The 27,867-nt window shown below is 52.0% G+C and overlaps 1 protein-coding gene across 3 annotated transcripts in view; it reads right to left on the reverse strand.

Annotated features, from left to right (window-relative positions):
• Nucleotides 1-27,867, reverse strand: part of RBM19 (RNA binding motif protein 19) — a 134,308-nt gene that overhangs the window by 59,827 nt on the left and 46,614 nt on the right. The window contains exon 22 of one of the 3 annotated variants that reach the window (XM_035017062.1): nucleotides 19,131-19,945. The exons of the other annotated variants lie outside the window; for them this stretch is intronic. Within the exon in view, the coding sequence (XP_034872953.1) occupies nucleotides 19,867-19,945 (79 nt within the window). The 3' untranslated portion in view covers nucleotides 19,131-19,866. Of the gene's footprint in view, nucleotides 1-19,130; nucleotides 19,946-27,867 lie in introns of those variants that run through there. 3 annotated transcript variants of the gene reach the window in all.

The following is a 27,867-nucleotide window of genomic DNA, read 5'->3' on the forward strand; positions in this document are numbered from 1 at the left end:
AATACGCGGAGAACTTCGGCCGAGCTTGGCGGGTCGGACACATAGTCACTGGGGGGTTAGAAAACTGCCAGGGACGGTCCCCCCGTCAAGAGTGCCCAACAGCAGCCCTCAGGCACTGACACCCCCCCCCACTTACTCATCAAGAGTAAGGCATCTGGGGAGACTGAAGCCTGACAACCTAGCAGCTGCAGCTGTTGGGGTACACCAACGCATACGCCCCGTTCTTGACCCCCGGGCATCTCTTCTGACCCCACTGGGGGAGCAGCATCCACACACGCCTACGTGATGTCCCGACAGCATCTCCAGAACGCGGTGGGACGGTGGCAGGAGCCCCTGCAGGGGTTCAGTGAACCCATTCAGTTCCGTCTTGGGAGCATACACGGGATGGGAACCGAAGCCACTACTTAGGGGCCCAAGACAGAGACTCGGGGAGCCAGGGGCTCAGAGCGAAGCACGCTGTGTGCTGTCGATGCCACGAAGCTCCTGCTGCCTGCACAGGAGATGCTCTCGCTCATCTAGAACCCAGAGAACCCGGGAGGAAGGTAAGAGCCCGCCATCCGACGACGACGCCACAACACCCACACCTTACGCTACCGCCTGTCACCTATGGGAAAGCCCTTGACCCTGGCCCCTGCCCACCGAAATCTATCTTTTACTTTACAAACTTGTTTATCTAATTTCGCATCCCAGAGCAGCTGGGGAGGGCAAAGGGGTTAATAGTGGCAGGTGCCTAACAGGCCTCAACAAGTGATAACTGACAGCCATGGGTTAGGCCAGGGGCGGGCACGCTTCCTCTGCAGAGGGTCACACAGCAAATATTTTTGGCTTTGCAACGACTCAACTCTAGCGTGAGAGCAGCCACAGGCAATATGTAAATGAATGGATGCGGCTGTGTGCCAATAAAACTTTATTTACAAAAAAAGGGGGGAGCTGGCACCACTTGAACCTTATTTTGCCAACCCCCGAATTAGGCCCCCCCAAACCAAAATATGATATTTAAACGAAGTGGCACAACACAGCAGCCTGGGAATGTTAGCTGCAGGAGCAAACAGTGGGCACGCCGGGACGGCTCTGATCGCACCCGCGTGGCAGCTGGGCGCAGCGTCCCGCGTCCAGGTAGGGAAAGGCACTGTGTATTTTAGAAAGACGTCCACTGAGTGATCGACATTTTCAGAGAGGACTGATGGTCAAAGGCATCTACTGGGGAGCCCTCATTGCTGGCGGTGAGTGTCCGGCCCCCCTGCCTAGAGACCTGCTCAGCAGAGAAGCAAGTAGACAGACCTGTAAAGGTCATCTATTCCTCACTTTCCTGTCTCTGGTCACCCAGATCTTCGACGCCAGGCCCAACGGCCAGAGTGGGGAGCGGACCAGCGCTGGCTGATGCGTATCATGTTCTGACACCATGCCGGATGCTCTATGTTCAGGGGCCAGAGCTCCCAGGGCGCATGTGACACAGTGAGGGGACAGCTGTCTGAGAGCCGGTGCCCTCGTCTGTGGAGCTCCCTGACTTCCGGCTTTGCCACACTTTGCCCTTCTGGGCAGAGTAGCCCACTTCTGCCCTGGAGCTAAGTCCTCCAGGTCTAGCTGAAGCCCGCCAGCCACCGGGAAGCCATGTCAGGCAAATGATGGAGGAAGCACAAAAGAGGCCGAAAAGATGATGACAGATACAGAGGGCAGCTTCTAAAGAGCTCGGCATTCTAGAGGCTTCTGACACCTGCCATTAGGAGGAACACTCCAGACGACCAGCACATTAGAAAACCTGCTATGGACGCCCTCTACCACCTCCCTGAGAGTTCCAAGCATCCACCTGCTCTGGGAAGAGGCAGAGAATGTGGTCACCGTGTCTCCCCATGAGGCCCCAGATGGACAAGTCCACGCTGGGAGGTGACCACTTCTCTGGTCCACTGCGGTTCGGACTGGGGTGTGCCTCCGATAACTGAGTCACCTCAGCACCTGATCTTCCGAGAAAGCCAGGCCGACAGCCGCAGGGGATTACGGCAAGGCAGCTCTGCAAGAAGGCCCAAGAGGCAAATCCACAGCGCCGGCCAATCGATGCAAGGTGCTGGAGGCCATCCTGGGGGCACGGCAGGAGACAGGGAGTGAGGACAGTGATTCATGCCCCTGAGCCTGCCAGCACGGAGGGGGAGGAGAGGCACTCACCCTGGCTGGGACAAATATTATTTTTAAAAGTCTGGGAAAGGAAACAACAATAAAACACCCCAGGATCAGGGTGGCTGGCGAGTTTTGAAATGCAGGGAGAGGAAGAAACGGATTTGTGAGCGGGCTCATTTGTTCGGGCCAAGCAAACCAATGCAGAAGTCCATTCAATCACAGAAGGGGAAGGGGAGGTTGGGAGTCGGGTGGTCACCAGAAGCTGAGAGTCACAGGGGTCTAACCGGGGCCATGCCCAGCCTGGAGTTGGGGACAGAGCCATGGGCTCTGGAGGGCAGGTTCACGTATGTGAACACGGGTCATGCCGCCAAGCATCCGAGTGTGTGGGGTGGGGAGGCTCTCCCCTGACACGATACCCTTTTAGGGCCAGACAAGAGTTGGGGTGTGGGACGACCAAAGAGCCGTAGGCACATGTGCAGGGAGAGGAGAACCAGAAGCCAGAGGGAAGGAGGCCCCCTCTGCAGCAACCACTGATCATCTCAGGACCCAGTTAAGGAGCATCATTTGCGAAGTTCATGAGGAGGGAGAGGTAAGTTAACGTGTCTCTGGCGACATACAAAGCCCCCCACGTGCTTTATTCCTGCTCCCTCGCAGCACTCAGGGGAGGGGCTGTCTGTGCGAATCTGGGCTGTGCCTCCCCGTCCTCGCCTCCCCTCCTCAGTCCATTGGATGATGAGGAAGTGTGGCTACAGCTTTTTCTGAGGCAGCAGGTAGGCAGTGACCTGGGTCTTGGGGTGGGCATGGGCTGGGCTGGGGAAGTGTAGGCGGAGAAAAACAATCAAAGGTTTTCGGCTCTTGTGGGGCAGAGTGGGAGGTAATTTAAACCAGACTCGGTTTATCTGGTTGCACTCAGGCCCCCAGTAAAACAGAAATTCTGTCTGCATCAGATGTGATGTTTCCGACCCCCTGGCAGGGAGCTGTGCTTCCAACAGCAAGGATGAGTTTGTGCCCCCTGTTTGAGTGGCCCCCCTTCAAGCTGGGAGCTGTCAGGAATCCAGAAGCACAGACGGGGTGGAGGGCTGAATTGCACAGGCTGGGGGTCAAGCTGGCTCCTCTACTCTCTGCCTCTGCTTGCTCGTCTGTAAAATGGGGATAATTGCTCTGTTGAGTGGTGGTAAGGATTCAATGAGATAGTATGTCTGAGGCATTTCACATGGAGCTGGGCCTCTAGTGAGCACTCACTAAGAAGCAAAATGAACCAATGAAGGAGTGAATGACAGAATGAATGGGGGAAATCATGTGAGGTAGGTAAAGCTAACTGTGTTTTCTCCTGCCCTCCCAGCCAGTGGCGGCGGGGCTTCTGGGCCAAGACCAGAAACCCATCTTACAGATGAGGAAAGGGGAAGGCGCCCGCCCTGCCTACCTTCAAAAAGCCAAGCTGCAGAGGTGGGACCGGAAGAGCCCACAGACCAATGCCCCTCTCCCCCAGTGGGCTGTCCTTGTGGCCACAGGGATGCTCTGTCTGTCTCACCCTCCCCAGCTGGAAACAGGGAAGTGTGGTTTGCAAGCTGGGATTCTGGGGGACGATTTCACTTGAAACAAGGTTCCCCTTGTGGGGAAAAACCCCACACCCCACAAGGCATCACCCCGACTCCCCTGTGAGCAGAGAGGGGTTGGGGTACTTCTTCCCAGCGTCCTTCTCCTTTGGGGCCCCCTCTCCAACAGCAGCTCTGCACGCCGCGACACCGGTTCCCCTAGGCAGCCCCTCCTCCGTTCTCGACTGCTCTCTGGCTCCCCGCCTTGTCACTCTGGCCCCCAGGGCTGGGGGCTGCCAGATGAAACACAGGACACTCAGTTAAAATAAGATTTTCAGACCAAGAACAAGTAACTGTTTCGGATGACTATGTCCCAAATATCACATGTAACATACTTACACTATAAAACAACAAAACCCAAACCAAATCTCCTCACCCCACTGTAGTTACAGCATTTTTAAAATCTGAAATTCACATTAAACTGGCATTTCGTATTTTTATTTGCTACATCTGACCCCCCGGTGGCGACAGATTTCTGCCGTTGGTCTCTGGGCGTCCGGGGTGCCGCCTCTCCCATCCTCCACTGGTCCCCTGTGGGCTCCACAGCCCTGCCCGCAGCTATCAGGCACCCATTCACCCAAGTATTTAAAGCAGTGGCATGAATTCTGCTTCCATTTGGCACCATGGCAGATACGAAGGCCCTTACTCTGCGAGCCTCGTCCTGACGAGGGTCCTCTTTCGATGAGCTTCAGGGCCTGGGCAGCTGGGGCGCCTGGAGCTCCGCCTGCCTCAGTCCCCGCACAGTCTGCTCAACAGCTCAGTCTCAGATCAGAGTCGTCCCTTTTAGGAAGCCTTCCCTGACCATCTGCCCCGAACGGCCAGGTACCGCAGAGCCCATCGCGCCATGACAAGTCGGCACCACGAGCATCACTCTCTGACATCACCTGTTCATGGGCCACCTCCCCACATGCACATCGGCTCTGCCAGGGCCCAGGGTAAAAATCAGGGCCACAGAAAGAGAGGGGCCTTCTCTGCCTGTCAACAAAAGCTCCTACGTCACATACTAAGCGCCCCCATGTCCCTAATTGGCTTCATTACGCGTGCAAAGCTTGCCCCAACGGGGGGCGGGGGGCGCTGCCCTGTGGGTCCGCAGAGACAGGCGGGTTCCGGGACACTTAGTGTCTTGGATTCTCTGCCCAGGCCTGATAATGACTTTTCTCGACCAAGTTTCTCGGTGGCTGCAGCTGCGGAAGAAAGTGCTAGAACGGGAGACAGGTTCAGTTGCCATGATACGGCCGTTGCAGTAATTTAGCCTCAGAGCTCCGGCTCCCCTGGAATAATTTAACGATCTGTCATGGGAAGGGAAGGAGGACAGTGGCGTGCGGCTTGATGTCCCTACCTCCAAAAAATAATCTAAGTTTCCGTAGCCAGAGAAGGCCCCCAGTTGGAGAGATGGAAGAGGGAGAACATTTTCTACCAGGACCCAGGTGGGAATGCCTTACCTATCTGCCTTCGTCGGAGGGGGAAACCGACAAGCGCATTAGAAAAACCATAGGGACATCTATTCCAGACTGTGTCTTCCTCTGGCCACCGCTTACTTCCTTTTATATCCAGAGCCCGGAGTGTCTTTCCTTAAAGCAGCCGCTCGTCAAAGCCTCTGACTGGCTTCCTCCCTCCTGCAGGGGCTCCCAGCATGGAGGAAGAGGGGAAGCTGGGAACAGGACAGGGTGTGGAGGAGAAATGGAGCCACTGCCCTGGCCCTGTGACCTCCTGTCTCCCTGACCCGGAGAGGAGGTGGCTCCCACAGACTGGAGGGAACCCTTCGTCCTACAAGCCACTGGTTACTGCCTGGCGCCACCAACTCTTGACATACCCAGAGGCAGGGAGCAGCTCCTTAGGAAGCCAGCCGCACCGTTGGTGTGCACCCACACTCCGCCCCCAGGGGGCGAGCCCACCTGCACGTTGCTGACTGTGCACCTGACCAGCACCCCGGACTGCCGAAGCCCAGCCCTCTCGGACTGGAATTTTCACCCCTGAGTCCCCACCCCAGCCCGGGGCCCTGCTGGTCGGGCAGAGTCCTGGGGGCTTCTGTTCTCCGGGCAGCAGGGCACGGACCTGTCTGCAGAAGCTGCGTGGATGAGACAGTGAATGGCAGTGGTACAGGAGGCAGCTGGGTACTGGGGTCTCCCGCTCGAGGTGAAAAGACGGAAAGACCGCGTTCCTTCTGGAGCGGACAGATTCACAGCTGCCTCTAGCAGGGCATGGTTCTCTCTGTTTTAACCAGTCCTTTAGGGACAGCAGAGACCTGGCTCTTGGGGCTCTGCCACATTAAGCGAGTCACTGACCCGCGTGTGAACCAGCCTGAGCGGCCTGGGCACGGCCACGGGGGCTCTGGGAAGGGGTCCACGATCAGCAAAGCCTCATCCTGATTCACCCCAATTCCGCGTCCTGGCAACACTCTCCCTCAGATATAAGGAACGGGCACGTTTTATTTTAAAGGAGCTCTAAGGTCATGCTAAAAAGCGTCGCCAGACAAAACCTGCTTGGCACCAGAAGGAAGAGAGAAGGCACTGGAGCCTGGTGAGTTTCAAATGACAGCTCGAGGCAGCGGGAGACGTGGGTGCTGGGATGGCTGTAAGGCCGGGGGGACTGCAGCAAGACCAGGGCTGGCTCCTGGGGGTGGGGGGGCGGGGGCTTGGGGACAATTTACTCCTAGGACTTCCGTCGGTCCCCACGCCACCCACAGTCTAAGCAAAGGCACCTGCTTCGCTACTGTGCACGTGTGGCTGGGCCAGTCCCTGCAGAAAGCCCCAGCTCCCCCACTGGGGAGGTTCTGGAGCCGCCACAAAGACTCCGGAGACATGGGTTCACGACTCAGCTCTGAGCCTCGGCCTATGCTCCCTGGGTGGATGTGCGGTGATACCAAACCGCCCTCTTCCTCCCGGGACAGGGAGTCAGGTGTAATGTGGGGTCCTTGCGGTGCCCTGAAAGAAACAGAGAGCCTAAACATCTTTTTGAAAAGGGTAAAAGGAGAGACAGAGACATATGCTTTTGAGGAACAGGAAAGGCAAAAGGTAGACCATCTTCCCTAAGAACATTCTTCCCAGAGTTTTCAAGAAGGGGCCTGTGGCTGCCAAAGTGACCGTGCCAATGGCAAGGTGGTGACAGACTGTAGGTCTGGACAGTCTGGGCCTAAGCTGCGGGAGGCTGGTCCCGGCAGGACAGCAGGCCAGGGGTTACTGTCCAGTGCAGACGGAGCCCCCTTTGATGGTGAGCCAGACGGGGGTCAAGGTCTCTGCTGAGATTAACCAGCTCAGCCATCAGGAGAAGCAACAGAAAAGAAGGAGCTTATCCCACATTGGGAAAGAAACGGTCCCTCCCACGCAGTCCGTCTGCTCTGCTGCAGGAAGTTCCAATGGCACATTGCAAGCTAACAGGCTAGAGTGACTGACCAGCCCACACAGCCAGCCCAAGGCAGAGAGGGACAAGGCCTGGGGCCCAAAGAAGGAAAACCAAGCTACCAAGCCTCCTGCTTGGTTTTGCCCAAGGAAACTCTAGGATGAAAGGGCCAACGTTTCTAAGGGTTTGTGTGACCATCTGGGAGCTGCCTGACCTTGGGCAAGTGATGTGTCGATGCTGAGTCCATGTCCTTATCTGTAAAATGGGGATGAGGACTGGACTTTTTTGGGGGTCCCGTGGAAACAGCTCGGTCTGACGACAGGTCAGCAGAATTTTACCATTCAACTTTCGCAGCATACGTAGGGTGGTCAAGGAAGACATCTTGGGGGAGGTGACATCTGGGTGGATCGTGACCACTGTGAAGGGGCAGGGCGTGTGTTTATCTGGAACAGAGGGTTCCAAGCACAGGGAAGAGCAAAGTCAAAGGCACTGAGTGGGCTGGGAGGCCATTGTGGCTGGAGATGACGCTAATAATATGGGCAGGGAGGCCCACCACCATGTCCAAGGACAGAGGTGTCTGGCCGGGTGAATCGGTATGATTTGGAGAGGAAAGCCTGTTTCCTTAGAGACTTCTAGAAAATCTGCATTGGAAGAGAGTTCAGTGTTCCTCTAGACCCGTCACCAGTTTTTGGACAGCCTATGCACTCAGAATGTTTTGTGGGTTTTTTTTCCATTTTTTAAATGGTTGGCGAGAAAAAAATCAAAAGGATAATATTTCATGGCATAAGAAATTGATGTGACATTCCAACTTCAGTGTCCACAATAAAGATTTATTGGACCAGCCCTGCCCCCTTGTTTACTTATTGTCTCTAGCTGCTTTCCAACGCCAAGGGCAGGGTGGTTGGAGTCACAGAGACAGAGACCCTCTGACCACAAAGCTGAAAATGTTTCCTATTCTGGCCCTTTACGGAAAAAGGTTGCCAACCTCTAATCTAGGCAAGCCATTCTCACCCCTGGCTGCAGATCTGGACCAGTGTGGGGTGGGAGGGGGTTTAAACAAATGCACCCAGAGGTTCTGATTTAATTGGCTGGGGTTTGGTCCAGTCTTTCTGACTTTCTGAAAGCCCCCCAAGGTGAACTGGATATGACCTGGGGGCTGGTTCCCTTGACTTGCTGCCCAACACCCTGTCATCCGCCACCAAGCTGGGGTTGCTTTAGTGAGATTCTGAGTCAGGGGCATTTGCCACGACACCCGGGATGCTTTTTGTAAGACCCAAAGCTTTCAAGACATTCCCTTTGGAGTGCTGTTATATAACCCATCTGCTTGATGACGTAACGCCTAACAAGAAGCCAACTAGTCACATCACTCAAAGGGTATTTGACATTGCTTTGCGACTACTACGTACATTTCGGCCCAAACCTAGTCTGGCTTTAAACCTGATCTTCTAAGTGCAGAATCCAGCAGCCACTGACTCAGCGGATGGTGCTGGTTCATGAGGAATGCTGTTCACTGTTCACGTGGTTTTAGCCTCCTGGCAGCTACAATAATTACTGCAATTTCCTCACAGTTGTGCTCTGTATTTTTTCAAAGCCACTTTATGTGCCTTCTCTCTGAAAAGTCTCAAGAAAAACATGAGCTGAGGTGCAAGGATGGGTATTGTTTTCCCCCCCATTTAGCAGATGAGCGAACTGAGGCTCTGAGAGGCTCAGGGATGAACAGAGGGGTTAAGACTTTGGCCTCTGACAGGTCTGGGCTTCCATCCCGCCTCCCCCTGCTTCTTGGCTGCCGGCAAGGGACGGCACCTCTCTCAGCGTCATCTCCCTTCCCTACGTCCGACCTGGCGGTACACACACATCTCCTGGGATGAGGAACAGAAGGGATGCTTGAGACCTTAGCTTGGCACTGAGCACACGGTCATTACTAAAGGCAAACATTAAAGGCAGTGGTTCTTCAGGGGCATGGGCACCCAGAGGGCCTTTGGGAATGTGTAGGAGCTGTTTCTGGTTGTCACAATGATGGGGAGCATGACTAGCATTTCCTGGGTGGTGGCCACACATGTGAAATACCCCACAGGCACAGGACAGTGCCCCCCCATGCCAGAGCACCCCATTTAGAAACACTGGGGCCCTCTCAGCTCCTCTGCTGTTTGCTCTGCAAACAGGTCCCTCTCCCCACAGTCTAGGGTTCTCCAGCCTCAGCACTGCTGACACCTGAGGGGTGCAGGGGGGGTGTGATTCCCCATGGTGAGGGCTGTTCTGTGCCGTCTAGGATGCTGACCAGCAGCCCTGCCCCTACCCACCAGACGCCAGCAGCACCCTCCATGTTGTGACAACCAAAAACTAACTCCAGACATTGCCATATGTCCCCCGACAGGCAGAAGTGCCCTGGATTGAACACCAATGCTGTAGGTAAATAGATATAGCCCAAGAATGTGGCTCATTTTGGCTCCCTGGCACCAAAGGGCAAGGAAAACCAGTAGGAACGTGGTGGGTACGCATCTGGAACACTGAAGTCATTTTAGCCCCACGTCTGATTGCAGGATTCGGCAACCCCGAAGTGAGAGACCCCATCGTGAAGTCTGTGTTGACTTGGGAATTCTTTGCATAGGAAGTAAGGATGACACACAGTCTCACTTGTCTGGTACACAAAGATTACTTTCTCTTGCAGTCTCTATGCATTTGAGACGACCCCCACAGGTCCTCAATTTAAGGCAGAAGTGTGCTTGCTTCCTGATCACAAAACATCTGCTTTCTGGTGTTGCTTTTATATATATATATATATATATATACTTAAAAAAAGAGAGAGAGAGAGAGAGAGAAGAAAAGAAAAGAATGAATTTTAAACTGCTTAGGTAAAACGCAGTGAATACAAAGCATATTTATTCCCCTGCCTGGATGCACAGTGCTTGCAAAGACACACACGTGGAGCAATTTATATTATGGAGAGAGAAGGCTCTTCAAGGAAGGAGGGAAATCACAGGCATCCCTCTGCACTTCAGTCAAGCAGGGCGGGGGCGGGGGGGGGGGGAAGACCCGTAATTGATCAGAGCACCCCGTTCTCCGATGGGCACCGCCCTCCCCAGCTCCTGCTCCCAGGCTGCATCCACCCTGGCTCTGCTGCCTGGCAGCTGGGAGCCCGGGAGTGCTAACCTCACTAATTGAATAAATGAACTCTGACAAGCCTAAATGGTTGTTTGGATGGATCCTCTCTCATCCCCCCGCCCCCTTTCGCTGCCCAAAATAAAATAAATTAAATAAAGCATGAGACACAATCTGAGTCTTTTACGGTGGCGTTCTCCAGGAGGAGTCAGAACGATGCTAATGATCCCGGGGCCCGCCGGGGGCTGAGCCGGGCTGAGCCGGGGGCCTGGAGTGGCCGGGGTGTTCTCCCCGTCCTCAGCTCCTGCGTTTGCTTTGCCTCCCGTGGCTCCCACTCTGGCAGGGGTGGGAGGGCCTGAAGAGGATTCAGGCGCTGCCATAGGTGTCTTCAGCCAATGGGAGGTGATGGCAGGTGCTTGCACCTGGCCGACAGTTGCTGTCCTAACAGCCTCACAACCGGCAGCTCGATAATAACTTGAAAATGAGATACAAATGAGTGGCTCTTCGTGAGTGGGGATGCGCCGCACGCCACTCTCTCCCCCACGCCGGCGTGGCGGGCAGCACTCGGGGATGCTGCAGCTAAGCTCCGGCCGCGGTGCGGGGACGGGTTAAAACAATCCACCAAACCTGCTGGATGTGGACGACTGCTCCCGTTCCGTTCCCCATACGGGCGGTCCCGCAGGACTTCCGAAATCCACCCCCCTCCCCTGCTCCCTCCTACCGCGAAGGGATGCTGCACAGTGCGAAATGCAGCTGGACATGCTGATGGGAGTCACGGAGCAGAAACACCCAGGGGGGTGAGTCTGTCCACCACTCCGGGGAGGCTGCCCCGTGAGCCCCAGCTGGAGAGAGAGAACCATGGACTCCTGCCCAGGATACATGGCACCCATCCCTGGCCCGGCCCCTGCGCTGTTTTTCTGTTTTTATTCATCAAGCCAACACTTTCCCTAAAACTTGGGCTGTTTCTCCCATGGGGAAGTCAACATTAGCACAACTTGTTTAGAAAAGCACAAATAAACCCCAGGGAGTATGGAGTGTGTGGTCAGCACTTCTCTGTGTTTCCCAGGATTGGAGGGGCTCAGAGGGGCTCAGAGGCAGGCAGATCTGAAACTTCCTTCCCCGTCGCCAGGGTCTCGGCGCTTGCCTGGGCTCTCTTCCGGCTTGTCAAGGCATGGTCTGAGAACACCAAGCAGGGCTGGGGCTGTCCAGGCGGGAGGGGAGAGAGGGGTTGTGACATCCATTTACTTGAGGATGCGGTATGCCTCCGAAAATTCCAGGGCACATACTGTACTCCAGGAGGTTTAGAGGCCCTTAAAAACTCACCGATTTTTCTTTTCTAAACTGTTCTGGGTTGAGCTTGGCTACATTAAGAGAAGCTGAGGTGATGGCTCAGGCAGGGGTGGAAAAAAAGCTCTTTTGCGAACAAGCCGTTAAAGGGACTTTATTTAAATTCAAGGTAGGCAGAGTAGAATTGTCCCAGGGAAGTGCAATCATGCTGCCAGGATTAAAACCTCTTCCACATGCCTCTCTCTTTCTTCGCACTCATTTCCCTGCAGAAAGCCTTTATTCGTCCGTCCATGTGTCGGGTAAACACTTAGCTTATTCCGTTTGTGTGTGACAATGCACATCCTGAATAACCCCGTCTGTGGCGCCCATGCCTACTTTAAATTGTAAACTCCCATAAAGAAAGGATCAGCCCGGTGTAACTTACTCTGTGAGCTGAGCCATTATAGAAGGCTTTTAAGTGTTACACTCGGAAGGACAAGAGGCTCTCAGCATCCCATGAATAGGTGAGAAGCCTATCTGGGGGTTACGTCCAACCTCACCTACGGAGCCAGGGAGAGAACACAGACTGGAACTCAGGCTCAGGTCTCGGTTCTGCCACTTAACCAGCTACGAGACCTCAGGCGAGGCACTTAACCTCTCTGACCCGCTGTCTCTTCATCTGTGAAATGGTGATATTCATACCGGCCTGTCTGCATAGACAGCTGAGAAGAGGATGTGGGGAGGCGCCCATCACGGGCACGGTGGCGCGTCGTGGGGACATGGGGCATCGTGCACCTGCCTCTGCTCCATTTCCCAGAGTCTCTGCACAACGAGGTTCTTCTTTTGAATAGGAAGAATTTTAAAAGAATAAAACTTCGACTTGCTAAGAGCAGAAAGATTCAAAGGACTTCTGTCTACGAAAGAGTTTCGAGGTCCCAGCAAGTGCTGGGCGAAACCACCACGAGAGCCATACCGTCCTGGCTTTGTTTAGTGCAATCAGATTTTCAGAGGGGCTGGCTTCGGGGTCCATCCTGAACAGGAGATGAGGGAAGAGAATGCTGAGCCGCTCGGGAGGTGAGCTGGGCCTTGAGTCAGACCCCGAATATTTCATGAAGCCCCCTCCACGCCCTCCTTCCCTGGCACCTCTGGTAGAGCAATGGGTAGCTGTCTTACTTTGGAGAAATACTTTTCCTTCTGAATCCACAGCAATCTCCGTTCTCAGTGTAGACAACAGGCCAGATGCACAGTAATGCAAAGGAGGAAATAATAAGTACCAGTGAGCTCACCAACAATGGACTGTTACTCTGGTGCATTTCCTTCTAGTCTTTTGTTTTTCTACGTGTTTACTCTGAAGTCATATGCTAGACTATTTCGACTCTTCCTTCCCTGAATTGCTGGATCAAAAGCAACTCCGCCCTCAGTGACGTTCTTTCTAAGCACTGTTGGTGTCTTTCTGGTAGTCCACCCATAATTTACTGAACTTGGCACCTTCCCCTTCGTGTCCCTCTCTGTTGGTTTTTAACAGTGTTTCCAATTTTTTGCTGTCATAAGCGACCCTTCGTGGACAATCCCCTACATGTGGAAAGTTTGTTGAAATTTCCAATTATTTCTTGAGGATGAAAATCTAGAAACGGAGTGACTGGATGGAAGGACAGGACCATTTTCCTACTGGGCTGCCCAACATGGCGGCCGCTGCCACGTGCGACTATTTAAAATGAAAAGGAAAGATGCTTATTTGGCTATTTAAGGTTAAATTACATAAAACCGAAATTTGGTCCCTCTGTCGGGCAGACTGCATTTCGAGAGCTCAGTGGCTACCACCCTGGGCATAGTTCCGTTGTTGCAGAAAGTTCTCGAGGAACACGCTACACCCTTGTAGCATGGGCTTGTGCATGGAGCGGGGCCTGGCACTGCCGGCTGGCACCTTCCCCTTCGCCCAAGCCGGCATCATCTTCCCCCCCGCCCAACCCCACGGCCGCATCCTTCTCTCCACTTTGTACTCAAGTCAAAATTTCTCGAAACTTCCCAGCAGCGCACCTTACCCCACACGGCAGATGAGAATAAACACCCACTTCTAAAGACTCAGTGAGTGTACCTCGTGGTCATCCTGTGCTTCTTCTAACATTTCATGTAAACTTTGCATTCTAATGCACGACCAGGCCATATCTGTGCAAAAACTTAAAAAGATATGTTTTTTTTTTTTTTCTTCTCCTGCATGCTGCAGGAGGATGCTCCCTGTTAATCTTGTGGTTTTAGGCTGTAGAATGCAGCCAGAGTATGCTATCTGAAGCTTGAGAACCAGAGGCTTAAATTCAGCCTGCCAGACTGTGGGAACCCTATCTCTTTAGGGGGCTGGGTGGTAGACTGAGAATTAGCAGGCACTCCTGCTTTTTCCCCTTCCTGCTCTGGTTGCTAGGGAGCTCCGACTTAAGTTTAGTGCCCCTTTACTGAAGTACTCCTCAGTCTGGGAGTCATAATATAATTTTCTTCCAACTGACATCTTTCTGAAATTTCTGCACTGATTGAATTGAGGTCTCGATCCTTCTGGAAGTAGATGAGGAATCTACTTGCAAATCGAGAAAAACAAATACAAGGCAACTTTACAGATTCCTAGATAAGGTGCTGAGACCCGGAAGTCCCTTTGGCAATCAGGGCACCCTCTTCCTGAGAAGGGAAGATACTGTGCACCTGCTCCCTCTGACGAAGGAAGATCCGGGCTGGCACTCAAAGCTGGTGCTGTCTGACCACGGAGCCCAGGCTCTGGCTGAAAGTGCGTCACAGAGGCTCACGAGGGACAGCCACCCACCCACAGATGGTCCCAGGCTTTCTGCTCCCGGGCGAGAGCTGTTCCCTTCCCCAAGCCTGCTCTTCTGGCCAGAGGACAAGGCCCGTCACAGGGGACACCGTGCACAATGAGAGCCATTTAGGCCCACAGCCAGGAAGCCCCATTAACTGAGGCTCCTGCCCAGCGCACACAGTGATGACTGATAATCGTAATGATGACCCGAGGCCCTGCAGGCCCTGAATCGCCTTCTGGATCGTCAAAGATTCAATTACACTCCACCGAGTTCCAATGTTAAGTATATTTTATTCTATTCTAATTCCTTGGAAATTGGCCATCCATGGTATCGATGGTAACTCTCCATTAACCCGAATGGTGGGTCTGCCAGAAAGCCCCATCCCTCAGCTCTGGTTGGGTTAGAAGGAGCGACACATGAGTTTGAAAAGAAGGACACGGCAGGCTGCTGGGGCTTTGGGAATGGGGGAAGGCCGGCTGGCGAGAGAAAATCCAGCCTGGGCTGCGGGTCAGAAGCAGCCTTGCCATTTGCCCGCTGTGTGACTTTTTCCCTGCTCTGCACTCCATTTTCCTCATCTGTAAAATGGGCTGCAACATTCCCTTGGAGGGAAGAGATAACGTGGGGCATTAAGAAGAGCCCAGTAGAGCTATATGTACTAAACCGGAAAGATCACCAAGATACCTTTCAGACAAGGGGAAAAAAAGCCTAGTGATACGTAAAACATGGCACCATTTTTGTCTAAATGCACATGACTCAATTGCCTATGTTGACCACAGGTTCACTGATGTGTGAAATGCAGAGGAAGGCTCTGGAAGGAGAATTCTCAAATGGGTAACAGGAATGTCTTTGGGGAGGAGGGTGGCCCTGACCAGGGGTGGCCGTCGATGAAAGGGTCTCTCAACAAGGACAACACATTCCTGTGTCAACTGTGTAAGTAAACTTTAATAACTTTTTAATACAGAAAAACCATATGTATGCTTAAACCATACATAAATGAAATAAGCCACATGTGTATATACATACATATACATATATATATAGAGAGAGAGAGAGAGAGCACGAGGGAGCATGCGCGTGTTGTGTGGTAGGGTCCAATAATGGGTGAATAATTACTATGAGGCTGAACGAAGTAAAAGCGTTCTTTCTGCCAGTCAAAGATGGCTCCATGTTGGCATTCTTACAACGTCTAACTTAATACCTGCAGGCTAAAGAGCACCCTAATTCACCTGCTGGCCAGAGGGGGCTGGAAGGAGGAGGGAAATTAAAACGAACCCAACCTACCGCCACAGAAAACCCCTGGGCCCTGGGTGGGCATATGTGCTCTGTGGTTCGCCCTGGTGCAAAGGTTTGCGGGGCGAGCCTGCTTCTCCAGATGCGGCAGCCCGAGCACACAGGATGCTACTGAGAGCTCAGGGGCATTTCTCAGCTGGAGGCCGTGTATACTTCAAAGACTTAGGGCAGTCAAGGCCAGGGGCATCCTCTGCAGAAATCAGGCTGCGCAGCCAGGGTCTGCCCCCTGCCTGGGAGGAGCCACTTCCGCCCTCTCCGTCCTCCTCCCCCCGCCCCCCACTCCCGACTCCTGGGTCTAGACCGCGGCCACTGGACCTTGCCAGGAACACTGCGAGGCATGGACATGCAAGTGAATTAATTTTCTTCTAAGACTTTTATGTTTTGGACGCTTCGCGACACCCCTTTGAGATGACTGCGGGCAGCCTGGGGTTTTTCCAAAATCGGAGCTGGGAAATCAATGTTCTGAATTGCATTTTACGAGCAAGCAGAGGTGAAGAAGGTGGGGGGAGGCAAGAGGAACAGCCTACTAACCCTGGATACCAATCCCGGGCCCCACAGTGAAATGCAGGAAGAGCCGAAACAAAATGGAATCTTGAGGCCCTGAGGCCCGCACAGCCGTTCTGGTTTTAACAAAATAACCTCCGCTGCATACGCAGTGCTGGTTTGCACCGAATGCTAGGCCACAGGTCCCCAAACTCTCTTGGTTCCTGCAGAGTGCTCTTGGCCTCTCAGTTCTCTTAGCATGGCATTTCTAGGTCAAAAGGCATACCTAGCAGTCTGGTTGTGACAACTCCACAGTCTAACCTTACGGCGACAGCAGTATTAGCTGGTACCATCTCTGATAGCTGTCCCTATATTCGTCCCAAAAATCTGAAATAGCCCACAGTGCACCTGTGAGTTCATGGGGGGCACCCTCAAGGTGCCTCGGTGCACAGTTCGGGAACCAGGTACTGGGCTCACTGCATTATTTTCATTATCTCAATCTTTCCAATGACCCTGACACGTATATACTATGGTCCCCATCTTACAGATGCAGATAGTGAGATTCAGGGTACTTGAGTGACTCATCCAAGTCTGATAGCCAGTAATGGAGGAGCCAAAACTTGAACACTGATCTGGATCTGACAGACAACCAGGGCTGCCGTGTTCAGTGGCACAGGTTGAACACTACACAATTCTAGAGAGAGTCACTCCCACAGACTACAATGCTGATGCTCTAAATCATTAAGCTAACAGCTGGTGTTAGACTTAGCACAAAGCCTCCAGCTGTAACAGCCCCTTCACTGAGCAGCCTCTTCTTGACTTGACTTCTATGATCACCTTAAAGGGCCTCCGCCCGCATTGTTTCCCCAGCAAATTCAGACTGGCAGGACATGCTAAAGAACTCCAAAAGCTTCATTTAACCTTGGTAACCAAGCAGCAAAAAGGTCAACTTCAACAGTGTAAACTGCATGAAAACTGGTGGTAGGTATTTCAACCACAAGCAGGCTCGGCAGAGAAAAAGATCTAGAGGTCTAAGTGGACCCAACAAGGATTGTGGACCGAAAATTTGTGCTCTTGTCAGAGCCTACTTAATAGAACAGAGTTGCTCAAAATAAGGTCTGCTGCCTCTCTGATAGATTTGGGCATATGTGCGTGTATACGTATGTGACGATACAGGCAGGGCTGTGGGGAGGCTTAGCGACTTTGCAGGCTAATTTAAAAATGTTTGGTTTAGGGGCGCCTGGGTGGCTCAGTCGTTAAGCGTCTGCCTTTGGCTCAGGTCATGATCTCAGGGTCCTGAGATCGAGCCCCGCATTGGGCTCCCTGCTCGGCGGGAGGCCTGCTTCTCCCTCTCCACTCCCCCTGCTTGTGTTCCCTCTCTCGCTGTGTCTCTCTCTGTCAAATAAATAAAAATCTTTAAAAAAAAAAAAAAGTTTGGTTTGTATTCAGACAATCTGTTAATATACATATATGCATATTAGAACGGTGCTTAAAGAGACGTGGCACCCAGCGGTGTGGGCACAGTGATTTCCAAAGACCTGGGATGGAGGAGCCAGGACCTGTCTCAGGATGATGGTGGACTCTGTATCGTGTGGAACCTGTCTGCCCATGTTCCAATTTGCAACAAGAGATTGATTAGCCAGAGTGAACAATGAAACGCTCTCCTGTTCTCAATTTTGAAAGTAATTGGTTATCCACTCATTGATAATTTCAATAACACTACGATGCTAACTTTTATTTTTAAGTGATCAGGACGGCTTTGCAGAACCGCTAAGCAACACTGCGCTAAGAGGGGTGTTCGATGACTGGTTGAGTTTACATATGCCAGAGGTCTGATTCTGCTGAACTGGCAAGTAGAACCTTCGAGTCAGTATTCCTGTTCTGCATGCATTTACTTATATACACAGGCATTCTTTGCATTAGTATTTGCTGACCTCAAGGCACCAAAGCAGATTATAGATCTGGACCCCGGGCTACATCTTTCTAATATCAAAACCCCCATTCTGACTTTAGCTCCCACAAAACAACATCATCCATCACACTAAAATAATGTTGTTAATTTGAATTTTATTGATTTTAAATTTTGTTTGTATTTAATTTGAAAACATGTTTTGGTTTTATAGTCCTAAGAGAACCATAAGCGTAAGTTGTCAGTTTATTCTCCGTGGTACGTTTGTACGTGGTTAAGTAACATAATGATAAAAACATGCCCATCACCCCTGTGGGGGGAAGGGCCCCAGGAATTTTATTTTTCTTCAAAAGGGCTCTTTGAACATTGCTCAAGAAATGAGACAGTGTTAAGAAAATACTGCCGCGGCCTGTGATTTTATGGACCGTTCCTTTAGGTAGAAAACCCTTTCAGAGACCAGCCCCCTCACTTCAGAGTGGCCTTGGGGGGGACCAGGAAGGCAAGAGCTCCACACTAGGTGGCAAGGCCATGGCTCTCAGCCGGCGGACTCGGGTGCTCTGGGAGCCCTCGGCACCACACAGAACCACTGTGTCTGGGCCAGAGAAAGGCCAGGTGCCTTCCCAAGACCCTTGACCTTGTCCTCACAGCAAACCACACACCGCTGTTAACCTCACCCTTCTCTAGAGATAGACCCGGAGTCCTAGGACGCCACCATACCAGTGGCGTGGAAGACCTCGTTTTTAGTGGTGCGTCAAGCATCGACTTCCCCCTAAACGAAGACAGTCCCTTTCCCTCCTGGAGTTCACGTTTGTTTCTGTAACCCAGCACCCGGCACAGTCCCTGGCTCATTAGAGATGCTCAGTAAATATTTGCTAAACCGGCGAGTTATTTCTTAACTAAAAAGCAGTGTGTCGAGACCTCCCTTTTCCATGGAAGGCTCCGAGTCACGTGAGCAGGCAGAAGCTGCTCCTGCTCAGAAGCCTCCCAAGATATCCTGGGGCTCCTACTGCCTTTCAGCACCCAGGATGCTGGAGACACAGAGCACAATTATCAGCTGCAACAAAGAGCCCACTGACTGCCGCTCTCCCGGCAAGCCCAGACAAAGCACGGAGACCTTGTAACTGAAAAGGCCCTGAATGGAACGGGGAGAGAGGAGGTGTGAAAGCAAGGCTAGAGCAGGCTGCAGGGAAGGAATCAGGGCGCACAATGCCCCCCTCTCCCCCACCCCCGGGACCTGCGCGCTCTCCCCAGGGTGCCTCGTCCCACCGTCTGGGCCTTTGTCACCTCCTCTGGAATCAGGCGAGGTGCGGAGGGAAAGAAAATGTCAGCTGCGACTCAGGACCACATCTGTGGAATTGCAAAGGAAGAAAACAACAAGAAGAGAAAAAAACCCTTCTTGACTCTCAGAATTTATTACTCTTTTTTGAAAGAGGAAAACGACGCGGGCTTCCACATGGGCCCCGATCTGGGCCCGCCTCTAGCAGCCAGTGTGGCAGACGGAAACATAAAAGCTCCAGCGATATGCGATTAATGCCACATTCTTAGGTGAATCCCTGCAGCTGCTTACCTATCAAAGAGGCTGCTCCCGCGTCCGCGGCAGACATCACTAATCAATTGCAATGCCATTTCCTGCGGAGCCCAGACAGCTTCGCCATCCTCCAACACAGGACTCTAGGCAGCCATGACCAACCGGTTCGTGTCGGCTTGCAAGGAGGAAGCTGTCGGCCCGGGCTGGCCTTGCCCGACCCCTTCACTGATTCATTCAACAAACGGAGACTCTGAGAAGTCACGCCACTGCCCAAGGTGACCTCAAGGGCTCAAGGCAGAGCTGGGCCAGAATTCAGGTCTCCTGACTCCCTGGCCGGTGTTCTGATCACTTGGAAAATCACACTGGCTCCTTTCCAAGCAGACAGCTGACTTCTGATGGCCACGGCACAAGGACAACACGAGAAAGAAGTCGGGTAACCAAAGTATCTCATCCGAGCAAGTGCTGCTTTGTCCTGGTTTGAGCAGCAGTAACTTTGACAGCCTCTGACCATCCCCTGGTGGACATACTGGTGGGCAGAGAGCAGGATAATTAAAAAAGAGGAAGCAAAGGGTCTGCAACAGATTTTCTGCAAAGCGGGCCTCTCGAATGTAGAGAGTCTCACCCAGCGCACATCCCCATCAAATGCCTCGGGGCTGTGCTCCTGGGGATCTTAAATGGCGAAGGGCATGCTCTGAGAAACGTGGCTTTGTGCCCAGCCCGCCAGGCCCAGTGTCTGGAGGGACAGAGATCGACAGGAGCCTGAGGAAGTTATGAGCTGGTTTCTGAGCTCTCTGAGAAGGGGGTAGTGACACAGGACTGCCGTTTTCTTGCACTGCAAACAACTGACGCTTAATATTTTTCTATGTTCCCTACAGCACCAGGTTCATGCACGAACCTACTAAATAAAAGTAGATTCCAGGAGATCAAATACACGTATGAGCCAGTCTCTTCATTTCCCTGGGTTCCGTTAGCCTACATTTAAGTGATAAAGTATATATACTGTTTATATAGTATATACAAGTTGGGATAATTTCTCTTCCTCATTCCCACCCCCTCCTCACCTATTAACTGTGTGTCTGCTGAATGCTGATATCCTTCTGACCAAAGGCTCAGACCACCTGCAGCTGACCCAAAGGCCAGAGGATTCTCCATTCTCTGACCCCCCAGGGACACTAAAGCTGACAATATTTCGGGTGCAACTGTCTTGAAGGGAGGGAGCCTGGCCTCTTACTCCAACAGAAATCCCTTTTATAGCACCCTTAACAGATAGTTGCCTTAGTCTTCACTTGCTTGCCCCTGATGACGGGCAACTCACTACTGTAGGGTGTGGCCTTTTGTAATCCTTTATGGATTTGGATATTTGTTTTTTTAAAAAACTTTTTATTCTAAGATAATTATAGACTCACAGACAGTTGTAAGGAGTAATCAGGGAGATCCTCTATAGCCTTCACCCAGTCTCCCCCAGTGGTAACATCTTGTAATAGTATGACATCACAACCAGAAAATTGACATTAATGCAATCACTGACCTTACCCAGATCTCACCAGTTTTACATGCACGCATTTGAGTGTATGTATTTAGTTCTATGCAATTTTACCACTTGTAGATTCGTGACCAGTCAAGATACAGAACGTACACTGCAGGGATCCCCTGTGCTTTCTTTTCACACACACCACCACCCTCTTTCTCTCTGCCTGCCTGACCCCCAATTAATGCTCCCCATCTCTCTAATCTTATCATTTTAAGAATGTTATAGGAATGGAATCACGCAGTGTCTACCTTTTGGAGATTTGCTTTTCCCACTCGGCATAATGCTCCAGAGATTTCACAAATGGGTTGCTAGGTGTACCAACAGTTTGTCCCTTTTTATTGCTTCATAGTATTCCATGGCATGGAGGAACCATGGCTCATTTAACCACTCGCCCGTTGAAGGACATTTGGGTGGTTTCTGGGTTTCGGCTAAAATGAATAAAGCTGCTATGTGCATCTGTATAGAGGTTCCTTCCTCCGTCCCTCTTTTCCTTCCTTCTTTGTAGCTTTAGTGAGATACAATTCACACACCGTGCAATCCAACTATTTAGAGTGTATGATTCAACAGTTTCTAGCATATTCACAGAGTTGAGAATCATCACCATGACTGTAGAAAATTTTCATCAGCTTAGAAAGAAACCCCAAGTCCTTCAGTGCTCGCCTCCCCAACCCTGTTCCCGATCTGCAAGTAACCATTAATCCACTTTCTCTATTTGTCCATTCTGGACATTTTATGTAAATGGAATCATGTAATATGTTCTCTTTGGGGACTGGCTTCTTTTCTCTAGCATAATGTTTTCAAGGTCCATCCGTGGTATGGGACGTGTCAGTATTCATTCCTACCGATGGCAGGATACCATTCCACAGACCTCATCTGGTTTATCCACTCATCGGCTGATGGGCACGTGTACAGATTTTTACATGAACTTCACTTTCCATTTCTCTGGCATCAATGCACAAAAGTCGAACTGCTGGGTCGCACAGTAAGTGCGTTGTTTAGTTTGGAAGAAAGTGCCTATTCTCTCTTCCTGAGTAGCTGTACGATTTCACATTCCCACCGGCAACGTGTGAATGGGACCAGTTTCTCTGCATCCTCGTCAGCATTCTGTGTTCCTCCTGTTTTTTTTTTTATTCTAGCCATTCCAAAGGGTGCGTATTTTCACTTGTTTTCGCTCTGAGCAGAGGTCCGACTCTCGGTAACATCTGCTGCGAGGATCAGCAGTCTCCTCTTGAGATCGCCTGTGAAGGCTAGCCAGCTTTGGGTTCTCTAACCTGATAGAGCCTAGTCCATGCCCCCCTCCCCCAAACCAAGCAGGCCCATATTAAGAGCTGGAGTCAAGATGTGGCCATGCCATGGGGGGGGGGGGAGGGAAATACCTGGGATTTGTACCAGGTGATTGTGTTGAGCTGCATCCCACAGCTGGCTAATGTGAACCCTGGGGTTCATTCGTAATGCCAGATCTTTTTTCCAAATAAAAAGATGCTCGGCAAGGACTGCTCCCTTCTGTCTTTGGGACATTCCCTTTGAGGAAGAACTGATTCCTTGGCAAATTTTAGTTATGGCCTTGTAACTGTCATCATCTTTCTGGAGGTAGCGATCCTGAGGGCAGGGCCGGCTCTTTGAAGTTGGCACGGTGCTCAGATCATGGGAGGCACGTGTCAAGTTTGCAGACTGGCCTTCATAAGCATCACGGACATAGAAAATCGCATAGTGATGACTGCCGAGGACAGGCATATGGAAAGAACTTAATACACGTGCGGATGGGTCCAGGAAAGGGTTCAAAAGGCACATCTCTATCCCTGGAATGTGCAGTGGGAGAGGCTGCACAGGAAGGGAGTGATGGGGAGTGTGAATCGACTTTGCAACTTGCTTGGGGTTTTATGGCCGGGCGGCCATCTGCCTTGTGTGCTCAGCTTCGGCTCCCGAGGCTGGTCGCGGGAGGAACGAGTGAAATCATTAGCAGCGGAGCACTTCAGGCCCTGGCAGGGCCCTCCGGCAAGGAGCCGTGCAAATGTCTGGGGGTATCGTCAACAGTGCCTCCCTCATGCAGCAGAGAATGTGCCGAGAAGGAATGTGGGTACGGCAATGCTGATGCTGTGGCCAACATCTGCAGATGAGCCGGAGCTGTTCCCAGAAGGAAGGCTCATTGGTGTACCCCCAAACACGCGTGTGGGCATGCGCAGATCGGCTGAGAAGCTCAACTGTGGCACCACCATGGTGGCTGGCGGTTATGTGTGACGCATCCCGGGCGAGGAAACGGGGGGCATGTGGAGCGGGGCCAACACCTCCCTTGCTGCCCCACCCCCGAACGTGGCGCATCATCCAGCTAGTTGCCGAGGGCCCTAAACGTAGGAGCTATCCTCCATTGCTGTCTCCATAGCAGGAGACTCAGTAAAGCCATCAATCAGCAGGAGTCTGCAACTGCACCCCCAGACCGACCCAGCACCCACTTCCACCACCCACACCTGGTCCAAACCACAATCGCCTTGGGCCCAGGTGGCTGCTAAAACCTCCTTGCGGGTCTCCTCACACCCGCTCTGACCCTCTTCTCTCAAGATCTTTTACAAATGTTAAGTCACCCACCACTCCCTCCGCTCAGCACCTCTCGTGGCTGTGTAATAAAACACAAAGGCCTGGAGAGCAAAGGGCCAGGAACGGTCAAGGCGGTCTTTGGGAAGAACAAAGACACCAGATATCAAGCTCTTACAAAGCCACAGCAATTAAGACGGTGTGTATTGGCACAGGGATAGACAAATAGACCCAAGGAACAGATTACAGAGTCCAGAAGCAGACCCTCACATACACAGTCACCTGATTTATGACAAAATCAATACTGTGGAGTAGAGGGGAAAGAATGGCCTTCGCAATAAATGATGTCGGGCTAACTGACTATCCATGGGGGTGGGGTGGGGAAGTATCTCGATCTCTACCTCACGCCATATACAAAAATCGATTCCAGAGGGACTGCCCACCTAAATGTGAGAGGTCAAAGCTTTTACAGGAAAATAGACTATCTTCATGAGCTTGGAGGAGGCAGGGATTGCTTAAATAGGACACAAAACACATGAAGGGAACTATTTAGGGAAATATGAAGGGAAAAAAGTGACAAACATTAAGATTAAGAGCTCTCTGTTAATCAAAGGATACCATTGGGAGGATGCCATTAAGATACTCACAGGATGGGAGAGGGAGGGGCTGCAACCATATATCCACCACAGGACTTGAATCCAGAACATGTAAACTTATATAGAAAGTAATTGGAAAAATAATGAAGAAAAAATAAGACAACCCAATTTTTAAAAGAATGGGCAGAAGACTTGAACAGGCATTCCACAAGAGTCTAAACACATGCTCATAAGCATACGAAAAAACATTTGATTTCCTTAAGCTACCAGGGAAGCACAAAAATTAAAACCACAATATGATGATGCTGTTATATACATACCAGAATGGCTAAAAAAGACAGATCATACCAAGTGTTGACGAGGACCAGGGGCAACCAGAATGCTCGGGCCCAGAGGGAGGTACAAATTGACACAGCTTCTTTGGAAACCTGATAGAGATATTTACTAAAGTTGAAATATGCACATCCCATGACCTAGCAATCCCAGTCCTACAGGGACACCTACAGAGACACATGCACGTGGTCCCCAAAAGACACACACAAGAATATTCACAGGAGCATTATATATTCGAAATAGCCAAAACCCTGAAAAGTACCCAAATGCTCATCGGTAAAATGGATAAATGTATTTCAACATACTCACACGATGGAATACTACATAGCACCGAGGATGAACAAATCACAATGACAACAAAACAACCCAGAAGAATCTCACAACAAAAAGTGCTGAGCAGAGAGACCAGAAGCCAAAAAGTGTATACAGTATGATGCCACTGACATAAAGAACATAAAGAACCTGGCCGTGCAAATACACATGTTTAGAAGTCAGGGAAGTGGTGGGCAGGGAGCAGGTGGGGGGGCAGTGATGGGAACAGGGCACCGGACATAGGGCAGGCTGGGAATATTCTGTTTCTCGAGCTGAGTGCTAGTCACACCTGAATAACAAGTTTGAAAACCATCCAAAGCCCTCCTCGTGGCCCACAAGACTGTGCCCCTGTCCACTCGTCTCATCTCAGTGCTGTCCTTCAGCTCCTGCTCCCCCCACCCATTCCCCTGAGGGGCCAAGGTCATTCCCACCTCAGGGCGTGGCACCTGCTGCAGGACCCCCCTTATCTGTAGGCAGCTCACTCCTTCATACTCTCAGGTCCCCACTATAATCTCTCCCTCAGAGAAGCCTCCCCTGACCGCCCCCTCTAAGACACCCAGTCCTGGGTGAGACGTGTCCCCCAAATTCATGTCCGCCAAAGCTTATGCATGGGATCTTACTGGAAATCAGGTCTTTGCAGATGTGATCGAGGTAAGGTGAGCTCATACTGCATTTGGGTGGGCCCTAAATTCACTGACTGCTGCCTCCAGCTCAGCTGAGAATGAATGAATGCATTCATACCATCCTTTAAAACCTCAGCAAAGGGGAAGGGAGGGATGCATGGGCAGAGCTCAGAGGACTTTTAGGGCAGCAAAAACACTTTACAGGATACTATCACAATGGGTACATGTCATTACCTTTTTGTCCAAACGTGAATAGACACCAGCAAGAATGCACCCTCACGCACACTACAGATTCTGGGTGACAGTGACCAATCAGTGTGGGTGCACTGAATGTAACCAATGTCCCACTCTGGTGGGGATGTGGATAATGGGGAGGCTGTGTTTGGGGAGGCAGGGGGTGTACGGACACTACGTACCTTCCTCCCAATTGTGCCATCACCCTAAAACTGCTCTAAAAAAGGCTCTTAAACAACAAAGACCTTAGCAAAGCAGGAGGAGCAGGGACGTCCCCAATGAGAAAACAGGTGGGAGTGGGGGAAGGGGCCTGCCAAGGTGAACACAGCAACTCTGAGTGGGGCCTCACATCTCACAGCTCAATGGGGGTCAACGGGGCGACAGCTTTGCCTGTAAGGTCTGTATGTTTTATAAAAAGGGAAAGAAAGCATCACCATATCTGGGTAATGCATCTAGAAGACAATGCCAAAAACCCCTAGGACGTGCCCTGGCTCCATTCGAGCCCGATGTTTAACTCAGTCCAGGGATCAGCAAATGTACCCCATAAAGGGCCAGACCGTCCATATTTTATGGGCTTACAGGTCAGCTGGTCTCAGACGCAGCTACTCGACTCTGCTGTGGTGGGAGAGCAGCTGGCTGGCACAGCACCGAATGAGTGTGGCGGCCTCCATCTAGGGGCTCCCTGTAGGGGCGCATGTAGGGGGATGACCTATGCGGGGAGGGACAGCCTCCTTACCCCATCCCTTGTAGAACGTGGCTGAGGGGTTTCTCTCCCCCACTCCCACACCCTTTCTTGAATGGTCTTTCGGGGCTGCCCAAGGTGGCTTTTTGCAGAGCTTCTTCCCTGTGGAGCCGGCGAGCAGGAAGTGGCCCCATCAGCCCTGGGCCTCCGCAGAGAGCAGATATACCAGGGCTCCTAGCTTTTGGAAAAGTACTGCTGACAACCAGGAGTTAACCAGGCAGTGACCCCACACCTGGGCGAGGCGAAAAAGGCGGGGGGTGTGTGAGGGGAACTTGGCGGGCAGGCTATCCTCGGCCCTCCCTCCACAGTCACAGTCACCGTGAGAGGAAATGAGGAGGAGAGAGGCCAGGACAACGGACGTTGTCCACAAAGCAGGCACAACAGGGGCACTGGGGACAGGAGATGCAAGTCGTGTAATTAAGGCCTCTAGACACCTGTCGGGAGCTCACCCATTCACACCCCTGGCAGGTGGTTCACACCTCTGAGGAATAGAATAACCAAAAAAAAAAAAAAAAAAAAAGAGAGAGGATGGGAGGACCAGATGAAAAAGCTGAAAAGCTCTCCCCATCTGCAGCCTGCAGCCGCTGCCCTAGCCCACCTGAAGCACCTTCCACCTAACGCCCCGGACCCTTGCGGACAGTCCCACGGAGGTGGGGGGTCTCCAGAGTGAGAGAGAACGGGTGGTGCCCCTGCAGAGCTGTGTGGCCCCGGGCAAACTCCCTAGCCTCTCTGTGCCTCACACCTCCTGTTATTTTTTTTTTTTTATTCTTATAACACCTCCTGTTTTTATTAGGATTCCATAAGCAAGGGTGCACAGTGTATCTATGTGCTTAGCAACCATTTATCGAGCACCCTCTGCATACCAGGGGCCTGTGGACGGAGCAGCGACCTAAGTGTCCGAGATTATAGTCTGGGGGTGGGGGGGGGGGGGGGGGAGGGACACTAAACCACCACAGGGACAGCTCTCCAAGGGTGGCTGTGAGGTGGGCTGGGAGTTTTGAGAGACTAGGACAGGCCAAGCCACGTTGGCTGGGGGTGAGCTGAAGGCCTATTTTAAAATCGCTAATTCCAGCGGGCACGAAGCGTCTTCCTGTGTGCCAGGCACCATTCCAGGGGCTTGCAGGCAGGACTGGCTACATCATTTGCAGGGCCCAGTGTGAAAGGAAAACTTAGGGCCTCTCGTCCAAACAGTAAGAATTTCAGGACGGTGACAACAGAGTACTGAAGCAAGCATGGGGCCTCAGGGGGCCACACGGTCACACGCTCACAAAGCCAGCCCTGTTGGCAGAACCTCCTTCCCGGAGGATCACTGCCTTTCAGGAACTGAGCAGCCCAAACCAAGGCGCCCATGGGGTACAAGAGAAACAGGTAAAGCCGAGGGTCCTTCTAGGAACGGACCCTGTACCTCTCGGGGCCCCAGGTTCCTCCTCTAGGAGGTGGGCAAGCAGCTCTCGCACGTGGGATGTGGTGAGCCTGCTGCCCGACACCGCCTGAGTGCCGAGAGCATTAGCCATCCCGATCCCAAGGCGTCTGTGCCATCTCGGGCCC

This window comes from Mirounga leonina, unplaced genomic scaffold (genome assembly GCF_011800145.1).
Source record: "Mirounga leonina isolate KUSES-001 unplaced genomic scaffold, KU_Mleo_1.0 Mir_171, whole genome shotgun sequence".
In the NCBI taxonomy this organism is placed as follows: domain Eukaryota; kingdom Metazoa; phylum Chordata; class Mammalia; order Carnivora; family Phocidae; genus Mirounga; species Mirounga leonina.